The 13,970-nt window shown below is 44.3% G+C and overlaps 1 protein-coding gene across 3 annotated transcripts in view; it reads left to right on the top strand.

Moving 5' to 3' along the window:
- Window positions 1-1,490: 1,490 nt before the first annotated feature.
- SLC2A12 (solute carrier family 2 member 12) overlaps window positions 1,491-13,970 on the top strand; it is a 63,910-nt gene continuing 51,430 nt past the window's right edge. Inside the window, exon 1 of one of the 3 annotated variants that reach the window (XM_047758336.1) lies at window positions 1,491-1,738. In XM_047758336.1, coding sequence (XP_047614292.1) covers window positions 1,624-1,738 — 115 coding nt within the window. In that variant the 5' untranslated portion in view covers window positions 1,491-1,623. Of the gene's footprint in view, window positions 1,739-7,922; window positions 7,984-13,970 lie in introns of those variants that run through there. The other 2 variants (XM_047758320.1, XM_047758329.1) reach the window with 2 other exon arrangements.

Below are 13,970 nucleotides of genomic sequence, written 5' to 3' on the forward strand. Positions count from 1 at the left end.
TTTGCTATTTTATTATCTGAGGGATAAGAAAGGTACAGAAATATCTAATGATGAGCAAAGGAAATGTACAAATGATGAGTTAACTGAGAGCCATGTTAGGATCCAGCACGAAATGCAGGAAGTGAGTTCTGCCTGGTTCACCTTCTGCCTATACTAGCACAAGCTCGTTTCTCTGTCCAGAGGAATGACTAGAACGCAAAGCTGTATCTCATGGCATCTTCTTTAGGTCAAGAAGGGCTGGCAGGGAAGGAAACAGAGAAAATCAGAGAAGGACAAGGCTGGGAGAGTTAGGCTATGGGAGAATTACTGCATTAGACCACGTGGCTTCGTGGTCTCAGCTCCCTGCCTGACTAGTTGTGATGTTAGAGGTAAGTCACTTAGCCTCTATTTTCTGCTCTGTAACATGGGTACCTGCCTCACAAGTTGTCGTTTTGTTTTGGGTTTTATTTTCAAAAGAATCATTTGAGTTAATGCCCTTAGCATAATTTCTGGCACATAATTAGTGCTCCATAAATTTTGGTTTTCACTCTTAAAGCTTTTCTAAAAGGATCCCAATTTCTCTTCTTTTTTCAATAAATATGATTTGCTAAATATATAACTGAAGGTAAAATGTCATAACGCTATAAGGACTTTCCTATAAATATAGTCACAAATCAGGGGGGAAAATATATTCTTCTTCTCCAGCCCTGATTTTGTTTCCGATTGGATGACGATGGGATGATGCCACACCCACACAAAGACTCATTTAGTCTGGTCTCTCTGAGTTGGACATACCCTCCTCCTCCTACTAGAAGGCTATCACACAAGCAACAGAAGACTCCGGGATAGTTCCTCCCTTAAAGACAACTATGCATAAATAAACTGGATTACTTTGCTGTAACACCAGGGTACAAAAAAGTCCCAACAATCTGTACGTTCTGAGTTTCCATCCTCTCCGTCTCAGGCCTTGATTTGTTTGACAGGTCTTGGAGAGAGAGAGTGAACGAGGCATTCACCTAGGGCAAAATCAGGTTGAAACAAAGATGATGTTTCGTGCTTTGTTGAAGCTGCGAAGTGTCAGACGTGCCACGACTCTCTGGGCATAACACTCTTGGCTGAAAATGTGACACACTCTCCCTTCTGGAATGTCTTTGCAGAAACTGTTCCTGCCTCTGCAAGATTAACTAACACCATCTGGGAGTCTCCTGGGCCCTCGCACTGGGCCTGCCGTTTGCATCTGCCTGTTTCTTTTCTCTGCCTCTTTTCAAAGGTGCAGGAATACAAGAGCTAACTACACCCCCCCCAGCTAGTGGCCAAACGCTGCCAGTTCCCAAGCCTGGAAACCCTCGGCTCCCAACTCTGCATCTGAAGGCAAAAACAATCCTCTGAGGTTCGGCCCGCCCACTGCCTGTGATAGGCTGCTTGGAATAGCAACAGCCTGTGTCACCGAAAAGGGCAAAGCTTTCGGAAATAGAAACAAAGTTGGTCACAAATCACATTGGCTTTGCCCGAAGTTTTTTTTTTTTTTTTTTTTTCCTTTCACCTTTCTTTAGCATGCGACCATGGGGAAAGTGACGGCTTCTGTCAGTGGGGGAAGTCGGGGTGGTTTGGTGCCGAGGGAACGGCTGTAACTTCTACGTGACCATGGTACCTGTTGAAAACGCAGAGGGCCCCAGTCTGCTGAAACCGAAGGGGCGAGCAGCCGAGACTGATGGCAGCGACAGAGCCAGCGGCGGCCGGCATCCTCCCTGGGCGAGAGGTAAAGGGAGGCAGCCAGGCGCGGGGAACCGCGAGAGGAGCCAGCTGGATGCGTGTCTCACTGTGTGTGTGTGTGTGTGTGTATGCGTGTGTGTGCGTGTGTGTGTGTACACGTGAGCTTGCTAGGTGCCTGAAGAAGAGGGGACAGGATCTGGTGGGAGGAATGACAAGGAGCTCTAACGTGAAGATTGAAGTCTCGCTACTCATCCGCCGGGTCTCAACCTCCGTTTTGACCACATGATGTATAAATCTTTTTCATTTGGGGAAATTGCTTGGCAAGAGAATTACACGTGCAAACGCACCCATGTACACATACACACACTTTTCCAGTTATTGTCCCAAACAGATAATCCATAACAACTGGGCTTTACAACCACCATTTTTAAAAAAAACATTTTAAGGAGGCTTCATAAAATTATTAGTTACATAATCATCAAACACAACTTTCTTTTTAAGTTCCCAGCATCTGTTTGTAATGAATGTGAGCATTATTTACAGCCTAAAATCTCTGCTTCCTTGTGCCTGCTTTCTTTAAAACTGGACTTTCGGATTGAGGTTTATGTCATACTTTTCCTTCCAGAGGTCAAATTTGGAAAAGTTTTAATTCATTTGTTCTCTTTGTTAAATCCAGTGCCTTTCTTGGCTTCCACATTTACAATTTTCATAGACACCTGGCACACTTTTAGTCGCCTCTCCCTAGTCGGTTCGTTTGTAATCAAAGCAATAGAAACTCATCATAACACGAAATGAAATCAAACACAAATAAGGTCTCCTTCCCACTGCTTCCCTCAGCTCTGCTCCCTGTAATCAGTAATACTGTCCCAGGCCATATATTGGAATTTCATGAATGGTCCAAAACACTAAACGATACAAAAGGGATTTACCTTTCACCTTGGGATGGATCTGTATATTTATGTTTGCATCGTGGGTTTGTCTGATCTTGGAATTGACTCCACGACCCCTGTCAGAGAGGCACGAGCTGCCCCTCCTCTCCTCCCCCCCACTCAGCCTGCCTCCGCTTCCGACCTTCTAGTCAAGAATCAATATCTAGGGTCACCTTTCTGTGGGCCCAGGCCTCTCTTCTTTGCCCTTCTCTCTAAGTGCGATCTTTGGTTCCTAAGTCTAAGAGCAGACAAAGGCAACTGGCACTGGAAGTAAAGAGAAAGAGCGGCCAAGTTCTTCTCTCTGAATTCCGACAAAATTGAGTTGTAGGGCGAGCTGAGATGGTGATATCAACAAATGGGTTAGGGAGTTCCTGTTGTGGCTCAGTGGGTTAAAAATCCGACTATATCCCTGAGGATGCAGGTCCCATCTCTGGCCTCGCTCAGAGGGTTAAGATTCCGGTGCTGCCATAAGCAGTGGCATAGTTTGCAGAGGCAGCTCAGATCTGGCGTCGCGGTGGCTGTGGTGTAGGCCAATGGATGCAGCTCCGAATCAACCCCTAGCTTGGGAACTTCCATATGCTGCAGGGGCAGCCCTAAAAAGAAAAAAAATGGGGGGTAACTATATAGTCAATGATAAATATCACAAAGAAGATGAAAGAAACTTTATCCTGTAGAGGCCTCGACAATAACAATTACAAATGGACTATGCAGTCTTGATATGGCTTTGAAAGTACAATACTCTTCATAGGTTAAATTGCCCAAGTTCACAAAGATCCCAAAGGAAGGGAAGATGTATGTGTGCTTGTACAGTTTGAATATACACACGAAATTCAATTTAAAGTGCAACTGTTTATGTTGTTGGAAATAAATGAATAAATACCATAATTTTCTTTTACATGTCATTTTTATTTTTATGGCCACACCTGTGGCATTTGGAAGTTCCCAGGCCAGGGATCGAATGGGCACCGCAGCAGTGACTAGAGCCACTGCAGTGACAACACTGGATCCCTGACCCATGGTGTCACAAGAGAAATCCAAATTTTTAATTTTTTAATTAACTTTTATTACGTAGACGAGGTAACCCAAATCCTTTTCTTAAATCCTAAGTGAATACGGCTTTGATATAGGCTACATGTAGTATATATTTAGACAAATACAAATGTTTTCTTATTACGTTCATAAACTTTCCCAAATTGTCTTAAACATTCTTGACACCCAAACACAATTATACAGACAAATTATAATGAACGCATAGTTCAGACTTGCTCCATTGTTTTGACACGTTACTTCACCTCTCCTCTTGGGATTTTGTTTTAGTCTCACTTACAAAGTTGCTGGAGGTTTAATGAAATATTCGACAAATATTCCTACCAAGTTTTTTATATTTTAAACTTCCATAGTTGCATCCAGGAAATTCCAAGTATGTAAAATATGCTTAACAATTATCCTACTACTCCTGCATTTGAAAGTAGCAAATTGTTCTAGATTCCTAGATGAAAAAACTTAAGTACAAAGAGGAATGAATTATACAACCCAGGAAAAGGTAATTATGTCCTTTGAGATACTGAAAAATGAAACAAAACAAAACCCCTAAGCTCTGTAATTGCACCCCCTTGATGCTGTTGTGTGTCATGAAAAGTGCTGGCCCTCCTCCTCAGCCAACCCTCTAAACGGGAAGGAATGCTTTGTAAATCCAATGGCTAGGAGCTAATGAATTCAGATTTATTTTCAAGAAGTTATAACTCAAAGTGGATACATTTTTAGTCTACCTTTCAGTGTTCACAAACACATTATAACTGCCTTTACAGGGCAGGGTTGAGTTCAGAACTCCTGGTACCTAGCACCAACAACAGAGAGGTGAGGTGAGAAACAGGAGCAGCTGGGACACCTTCACACAAGAAGTCCAGAAGATGTGTTTGGCTCAGGCTCACGCAGTGACAGATCAAAGCTGACTCTTGTGATCTCTGGCCAGGCGGCTCTTCCATCTCAGGAGCTGGGTTTCCCAGGGTCTTCTTCTTCTTCTCTTTTTTAAAAATCTTTTTAGGGCCACACCCTCGGCCTATGGAAGTTCCCAGACTAGGGGTCGAATCGGAGCTTCAGCTGCCAGCCTATGCCACAGCCACAGCAATGCCAGATTCGAGGCTCGCCTGCAACCTACGCCGCAGCTCATAGCAATGCCAGATCCCCAACCCACTGAGGGAGGCCAGGGATCAAACCCTCATCCTCATGGATACTAATCCGGTTTGTTAGCGCTAAGCCATGATAGGAACTCCCTTCCAGGCCCTTCTAATTCATGGTTCAAACAACTGGCTAGGAGCAGGGCTTCCTTAAGCCCCTCATTACCCCCACCAGAGCTGCTTTTTCCTCTCATGTCTCTTCAAGAGGTCAGATGCCAAGAACAATATTCATTGTATGAGTGCAGGTTCTCTGCACTGTAGATCCAGCTGCCAAATACACCAGCACACAGATCACTGGAAATGGACTCACTGACCCAGCTGAAAGGGCTGCACTATATCCCCTCTAAGACCCTGCTAAACCCAAAATGCCACAGTCTGGCAATTAAGAAATTCACACCTGGCAAGTTCCCAATGTGGCTCAGTGGATTAAGAATCCGACTAATATCCGTGAGGATGCAGTTCGATCCCTGGCCTCACTCACCGGGGTAAGGATCCAGCATTGCCGCAAGCTGCGTCATAGGTTGCAGAGGCAGCTCTGATCTGATGTGGCTGTGGCTGTGGCTGTGGCGTAGGCCCGCAGTGGCAGCTCCGATTCAACCCCTAACCTGGAAACGTTCATATGCCACAGGAGTGGCCAAAAAAAAAGCAAAAAAGAAAAAAGAAATGCATACTTAGGCTATCAGGAGAATACCCTAAGGCAGTTCTTCTCAAATGCATTGAAAGATGTGAACTCCTTTTTGTGAGTGGAAGCTGAGTAGGTGCTTGCTAGGCTTGCTGAAGGAGGAACTCGAGGCCAAATCGGTATAGCAAGAAATTTGCTGAGGCATCTGAGAGAGATGGGCTGAGCTCAAGATAGCATCAGCCCCGACTTGGAGAAGTTAGTTTTATATAGGGTCCAAGGGGGGAACTTGTGGTGAGGACAATGACAGGAAGGTTATACAATTTGGGGGAGGGGGTCGAGTCCCACACCTCGTGATTGTGATGGGGGTAGTTATGGGGGGGAAGGGCCAAATTACACCACGTGGGAAGGTTGTTGGGGTTGGCGTCTCATGACCAGGTTGTGCCGAAACAGGAATTGACGTACAGAGGGCAGTTAATCTTTACAGGTGGTTAATCTTTGCAGGCAGTTGTTTCCCGTAGGACATTGTTTCTTGCTGTCCAACTCGAAGGGCCACATTCCAAGGGAGAGGGGCTTCTTCCATTCTCCTGGAAACCTGTCAGTGGTCAGTACCTAGAACAGGCAAACATGGTGCCGCTTTAGTGGAAGGACGGGAGGTGGAAAAAGAAGGACCTTCCACCTGGCTTCTTCCTTGCTCCCTTCCCGTCCTTTGTGGCCTGGAGCCGGCTCCTGGGTTGGGAGCCCATCACTACTTTGGTTAGGCAGGCTGCTTTTGAGGTTAGGGTATATTACTGTGCTCCTACTATGAGCCTTGGGCTCTCAGGTTTGGGCTAAACTGGGCCCTCTTGAATTCAGTCAGGCCTGGCCTTCTTTTTTTTTTTTTTTTTTTCTTTTTAGGGCCCTACCAGTGGCATATGGAAGTTCCCGGGGGGGGGGGGGTGTTGAATCAGAGTTGCAGCTGCAGGCCTATGCCACAGCCACAGCAATGCCAGATCCGAGCCTCATCTGCGACCCACACCATAGCTCAGAGCAGTGCTGGATCCTTCACTCACTGAGCAAGGTCAGGGATTGAACCTGTATCCTCATGGATACTAGTTAGGTTCTTAACCTCCTGAGTCATGACAGAAACCAGCCACATACAGAGACTTGTTCATTAGCCACTCAGACCCTGTGTTTAGCAACCTCCTTTCTGGAGGCAGGAACTCCAGCCCTGGCCTTCTCAGACTTTCTCAGGCAGACCAAGGGGAAATGTACTTGTAAGACAGACTGAGGAGACTTTGGGGGACAAACTTCTCACCAGGGGAGAGAAGGTCAGGGGACTGGCTTGACCTGACACCAGAGCTTTAGCTGTGAGACCAACCGAGCAGTCATTGTGGGAAGACCCAGGCCTTGGCCATTCCCATTTCCCAGGCTTTCCAATCACTAAAAAGCGACATCTGAAACTAATATGATATTGTAAATCCACTATACTTCAACAGAAAAAGCAGAGAAAAAAATTTTAACAAAATATAAACAGTATGTAAGTATCAAAAGAAAGTGAGAAGACCCTTGACAAAAACTGTGTTTGTAAAAACATGTGTACTTAGGAGTTCCCGTCGTGGCGCAGTGGTTAGCGAATCCGACTAGGAACCATGAGGTTGTGGGTTCAGTCCCTGCCCTTGCTCAGTGGGTTAACGATCCGGCATTGCCGTGAGCTGTGGTGTAGGTTGCAGACGCGGCTCGGATCCTGCGTTGCTGTGGCTCTGGCATAGGCCGGTGGCTACAGCTCCGATTCAACCCCTAGCCTGGGAACCTCCATATGCCGCGGGAGCGGCCCAAGAAATAGCTAAAAAGACAAAAAAAAAAAAATGTGTACTTAACAAATGAAGGTCAATTACAACGGCAAAAACACAAAACAAAACAAACAAACAAAAAAACGGTGTGAAGATTGATGTTCTCAAGGAAATGACAGAGGAATTTATAGATATTTGAATTTGTAAAGGATTTTAGACTTTTTTGTCTGGAAATAAGACCAGATTTAATGATAACCATCTCCCCTTGTTCTTCAATCAGCTTATCTATCTCTGGAAAGGCATATCAAGAGTCTAAGTTTGAGGCATTTTGTGACATTGGGGCTTGGACAAATGGCTTTTCTGGGACCTAAGAAGGGAGAAGGCCCCAAACAAACATGGAGCGGGCTGTTTCTCCACCATCTCTAGGTGGTGTTTGGCTTACATAGCAAGGCTCTTTCCCCTTCTAAGATCACGTCATCTAGGGAGGGCTTTTGCACAAACAAATTTATCCAGGCGGCTGCAGCAGTAGCAAAAATGCATCGGTGAGAGCCTGACAAATAAGGCGAAGGCCAAAGGAGCCACCGCTGACCCTGAGGGCCTGAAATTAGCCAGCAAACACCAGCATGCCCGAACAGGTTTTGTAGCCAAGTGCTCTGATAGGTCAGTGCCTCTGTCCAGTCGCTAAATACTTGCAACATTACTCCTCTGGCTGGTGAGATTACCAGCAAGACCTGAGGTGGTGGCATTCATGGCAACAAGACTGGTGGCAGCTGATAGGACCTGTGGGCCCTCAGGTATGTTCTTTATGTATTCTCAAGGGGGTACTTTTGAGTGGTCTAGACCTCGTAATAGCTAGGTGAAAACAGAACTGGAAATGCAATGAGTCCATCCCGGAGCTGCCTGTGGAAAACTCCACTTGACAAGTATGTATCAGAGTTGAATCAGCCCACTTTAAAGTGCAGCTTTTAACTGCTGTAGATGTGTGGGATGATACTTTTCAGTCAAGAAGAGTGAGATCTTGGAATCCCCTGGCAGCTCAGCAGGTTAAGGATCTAGCGTTGTTGCTACTACTGTGTCAAAGTTTCAGTCCTTGGCCAGGGTACTTATATATGCTGTGTGTGCTGCCAAAAAAAAAAAAAAAGAATAGTTAGTTCTTGAATCTAGTTTTATAGGTAGCATCTTCTCACCAGATGGAACTGAAATACTATTTATCCTTAGAGTTCAAAAAGTTCTGTGAGCTCCAAACAGGCCTCCATTGGTGTGGCATTAGCTTCGGTTTTTAAGAATTTAAAGCAGCTATTTATTCAGACTACCTGAGCAAGAACTGGTTTTCTGCATTTTTTTTTTTTCTTTTTGGAGCTGCACCTGGTATGTGGAAATTCCCAGGCTAGGGGTCAAATTGAAGCTGCAGCTGCCTGCCTATGTCACAGCCACAGCAATGTCAGATCCGAGCTGCATCTGCCACCTACACCACCGCTCACGGCAGTGCCAGATCCTTTGACCCACTGAGTGAGACCAGGGATAGAATCCACATCCTCCTGGATACCAGTTGGGTTCTCAACCCACTGAGCTGTGACAGGAACCTCCGTGGCAGGGTTTTCTTCAATTCTTAAACTGAATGGAGTTGGGACTCCCTAATTCAATTTTTTTCTCATGAACAGTCTTCCCCAAGAGGACGAGCTAGTGAATGAAACAGGCGATGAAAGCCACGTAACAGTACACCAAGTCATGGTGGTGAGAAAGGGGAAAAGTTGGAATGAGCTTCTTCCCAAGGGGCTATGGATCAAATACCAATGAGGATAACTGCCCTTCCCATCTTTCCTCAAAAAGTACCCAATCTCAGTTAGAGGCAAGAACCTGAAATTCCCTCTAAGTATTTCCCAGCTGAAACACCAAACCAGATATATTCCCTTTATAGTAAATCATAAAATCACATCTGTTTTTTCCTATTTTGAGGTGGTTTTGTGTGTTTGTTTGTTTGGCTCTTTGCTATTACTTCTCTTCCCGTGTCATAGCACATCTATTCATGCATTTGCTAAATGGCCATGTCTCGAGGACATACTAATTTTTCTATACAATTTAGATAGAGGTAATAAGACTAAAAATAATTTATCACATTTTCTCATTTTCAGAGCTTTCATTCTTTTTGAACAATGACTCACTTGATACTGTTCTTCCAAAATACCAGAGAGAAAAATGCAGTCCTTTGTTTGACTTATAGGAGTATTTTTTTTCCTTAAGTAAATCAAGTGTTATTTACCTTGAAATTGTTAAATTGTGCTTCTCTTGGAAGTAATTGTTTCTCAAAAACATTCATGACTCAGATCTGCCTGGCACTGTCAGGCTCTAGGGCTGTTAGCTATGTTCATATCATTTTATTGTTACTATTTATTGTTTAAATGCGCTGCTCCTGCATGCACTTGTTTCCACGCTTTGTGGAAGCTGGAATCAGAAGTCACATGCAATGCTCATTTAGAAATGGCATCTCAGCCTCAGAGGTGCAAGGCTTTTTAAGAATAGGGGGGAAAATGTAATTAGAATCAATTTATATCAGAGAAAACATCCCAAAGCTAATGAATGGTTCATTTCTATTGGGGAAAAAAAACAAAACAAAACAACAACAACAACAACAAAAAACACCGTGGAAAGCTCAAGACAAGATCACAGGGAGAATTTTTCATGTAAGCCCAATTATGTAGGTATTGCCAGAAACAAAGGACTTTAAGAATTTATGAAAAGTCATAGTTGTTATGCTAGAAACAAGGTATCATTTCACTTCCTTTGCTATCAGTAAGAAACTGTTTCAAAATTTTACTTCCTGGAGTTCCCATTGTGGCTCAGTAGGTTAAGAATCAGACTAGTATCCATAAGGACGTGGGTTGAACCCTGGCCTCACTCAGTGGGTTAAGGATTGGGCTTTGCTACAAGCTATGGTGTAGGTCGTAGATGAGGCTCAGATCTGGCCTTGCTGTAGCTGTGGCTTAGGCATGCCACTGAAGCTCTGATTCCACTCCTAGCCCAGGAACATCTAGATGCTACAAGTGTGGCCATAAAAAGAAAAAACATTTTGTTAAAATTTCTGAAGGCAATGATAATGGTGACAGAATTAGGGAGTCTTAGAAAACCCCAACTGCATGGCTCTAAATGCACTAGCTCTTTGGAATCACCCTTATTTTAATATTTAAACAAAAATAGCTCCAGCTATGTCATCCTTTGATTGGTGGACAGTCTCTCATTAGGGTATATATAACTGGGTCACTTTGCTATACAGCAGAAGTTGGCACAGCACTGTAAATCAACTGTATTTTAATATATACATTTAATATATATTTAATGTGTGTGTATATAGATGTATATAAACACATGTTAAAAAAAAAAAAGAAATTCTCTCATTAGGGATGCACACACCCCTCAGAGCTACTTTTTTGGAGGGTCAGAAGCTTTTACTCAGTAATCCAATTCTTCCCACCCTATCCTGTCACTATGACTCCTCTCTATCTCTTAGGGATTATAGTTTCCAAGATCTTAGCAACTCTGGGCTAGACAGGAAAGAGAGTGACTTGTTGCACTCTAGAATATGAAATCAGTGTTAAGAAGAGGCAAAGCACAGATGGGCCACTGGAATGGTACATTCTAGAACCAACTTCTAGAAGTTGCATTTTGGCATGTACTGTTTTTGACAAGCAAAAAAACTACAGACTGCTTTAAACAATGCAGGAATGACATCACTTGTTCACAGTCAGGGAACCAAAAAGTGGAAGCAAAAAAAAAAAATTCCTTTTTCAGTCCAATGGGGCCACACCAAAAAATAACTTCCAGACATCAGAAATTTGGCCAGCTGTGCACGTCGACTGCTCCTCCAGGTCTAATGAAAAGAGCTTCCAACTGCAACTGGGAGGCTAGAATAAGGTGTGTCAGGCACTGGAAACCCAATAGCTGTTCCAACTCCTTTCTGATTTTTTTGCCTTTCCTGTCTGGGGAGCTAGAAGATTTCCATACTCACTTCTCAGTTATCTCTTGCAGCCAAGTCTAACGATGGAACTCACTGGTTCTGGTGGTCAATGAGACGTTAGGGTAGGTCTTTGTGAGGGAGGAAAAGAGTTTTCCTCAACCTTTTTAGGGTCTGTGGATGAGTCTGAAAATTAACTGACAAAGACAGATGACCAAAAAAGCATCCGTATTTATTTAAGTATTCTGTGACATGGAAACCTCCATAAGGAAATAAAGACCTGAAGAAATGGCTAAGCTTGAAGATTTGTGCTAGATTTGATGAAGAGTGTGTACAGGCATGTAAAATGTGATAAGTTGAGAAGTCTGCGGTCAAGTTCCCCTTGTGGCTCAGTGGTTAATGAACCCGACTAGCATCCATGAGGCCTGGGGTTTGATCCCTGGCCTCGATCAGTGGGTTAAGGAGCCATGGTGGAGGTCGCAGATGCCGCTCGGATTTGGTATTGCTGTGGCTCTGGTGTAAGCCAGCGGCTACAGCTCTGATTTGAACTGGGAACCTCCATATGCTGCAAGTGCAGCCCTAAAGAGACAAAAAAAAAAAAAAAAAGTCTGAGGTGAGTGTGATAAACTAGGGGGAAACTTAACAAGACTGTTCAAATTCTTCTTGGTGTCCCTTTGTCTTCCGAGATAAGGATGTTGCTTTCCTCTGGGCAGAGCAGACAGCGCCTCCCCTCGCACGTGGGGGTGTTTGTTATGACCTGCCTGCTTTAGGGGGACAGGGCAGCAGAAAGGCTGGAGGGAACTTCCTGGGTGGGGCCTTTTCTCACATTCCTTCAACTTAAAATATTCACTATGCCAAGGTGCCTTGGGGTAGTGTGTTCCCAATCCAATCATTTCCCAAGGTGCTTCTGGAAAGTTGCCTCTGTGATAGAAGGAGAGAGTCGTCTGGGGAATAAACACTTGCCCTAGGCCTTCTTCCATTGTCTCCTGCCTTTGAGGCTGGTTGTGAAAGCATCGAATGCCTGGAGCTGTGACAGCCACCTTGCACATGGTGACAAGCTGGGAACCAAAGCCAGTCCTCTGAGGAGGCAGGAACAGAAGGATGGATAGAGTGTGAATCCTCAGAGACACTTAACTCAGCTTGGTCGGCTCACGAATTAAAGAGTAAATGCTCTTGTTTTCCAAGTTTTTGGTTTCTTGCAGTCAAACATATAACTGATTTGGGGGCTAGGTAAAGAGAAGGTGACAGTCTGGTTATTGTCAAGTACATTTAAAATGCAAAGGCAAAGCATGCATTTTAAGATTTCTCTTGGAGTTCTCTAGCGGCTCAGAGGGTTAAGGATCTGGCATTGTTACTGCAGCAGTTTAGGTCGCTGCTGTGGCATGGGTTCGATACCTGGCCTGGGGAGTTGGCTACGGGCACAGCCAAAAAAAAAAAAAAAATCTCTTTACAGGAAACAAATACATTTTGGATGGCATCTGCTTTCTGTTCTCTGTAATAATTTTTCTTTTTAATGGACTCTGAAAAAAGCCATGCAGAATACCTGGTGATAAGAGTGAACTGTGGTGAGGATGAAACTAGCTGAGATCAGGATGCAAATAGTCCTTCTGTGAGACATGTACGGTTTGAGAGTCTAAAACTGTAAGAGCAGAATTATTATCTGAAATGTGTGATGTGGAGAATAAGAGTAACTATTCTGCGATGTGCATAAGGACAAGAATATAGAGATGAGAGAGGAAATGAATATAAAAAACTAACACACCAATAATCATTCCAAAACAAATGGAGAGGGGGAAATTAAACCAAAATACTAGAGGACATCTTTTCTTTTTTTTTTTTTAATGTTTATTTTTTTATTTTTTAGGGCCACTTCTGTGGCATGTGAAAGGAAGTTCCCAGGCTAGGGGTTGAATCAGAGCTGCAGCTGCCACCCTACGCCACAGCCACAGCAATGTCGGATTGAGCCACATCTATGCCCAACACTGCAGCCCATGGTAACACCAATCCTTAACCCACTGAGCAGGGTCAGGGATCGAACCCACATCCTCACGGATACTAGTCGGGTTCATCACCCCACTGAGCCACAATGGGATCTCCTAGAGGACATCTTTTCTGGGTAGAACTCAACCAGTAAGGGAAGAAAAAAAAAAAAAATCTAGAAGAATCAAGTACTCAGACTTGTCCTGGTAAAAATTTCTAACTGAAGGAAAGAAGAAAGAAAGCAAAGAAAGAGTGAAAGTCCTACAAGTGATGGGGCAGAAAAGGAGAGTTAACAGAGTAAAATGTGGGGGGCACTCTTATGTGGGCTTAACTGATACCCCCTCTTTACACCTTCCCAGTCAAGAGAATTTGGAGAAGGTTAGTTTCAGGTTAGTTTCAGGTTTTGGAAATATCAAAAGGAGAGAAGGCAAAGTCCCTTATCTTTTGTCCGAGAAAGTTCAAACAATGGAAAGTGGAGGGAGGCCAGGTTTTCTGTTGGTCTGAGTCTCATTGCCTGTTAAAGAGAGGATTGGGGTGCAGGGTAGCAGGGGAGAGGTGGCGGGGGAAGAGGGGAGAATGGTTACATAAAGTCGAGTGCCCAATAATATCTACCATCACAAGGAGCATCACACGTGGTCCAGAGGCAAGAGGCAGCATCCAGGACCTTTGACAGCTGTTGGAAACACCACACACCGCATCCTTGGTGCAAGGAAGTTTTCTGATTCATCCAGCCCTCTCCTTCCTGGGCATCCAGTACTCTCTGCTGAGTTCTGGCATCAGGCCCCGAGAGGGCCCCACAGTAAAGATACCCCTGCTCTCAAGGGGCTCCCAAAATAAGGCAGGAGACACACT

This window comes from Phacochoerus africanus, chromosome 2 (assembly GCF_016906955.1).
Source record: "Phacochoerus africanus isolate WHEZ1 chromosome 2, ROS_Pafr_v1, whole genome shotgun sequence".
NCBI lineage: Eukaryota > Metazoa > Chordata > Mammalia > Artiodactyla > Suidae > Phacochoerus > Phacochoerus africanus.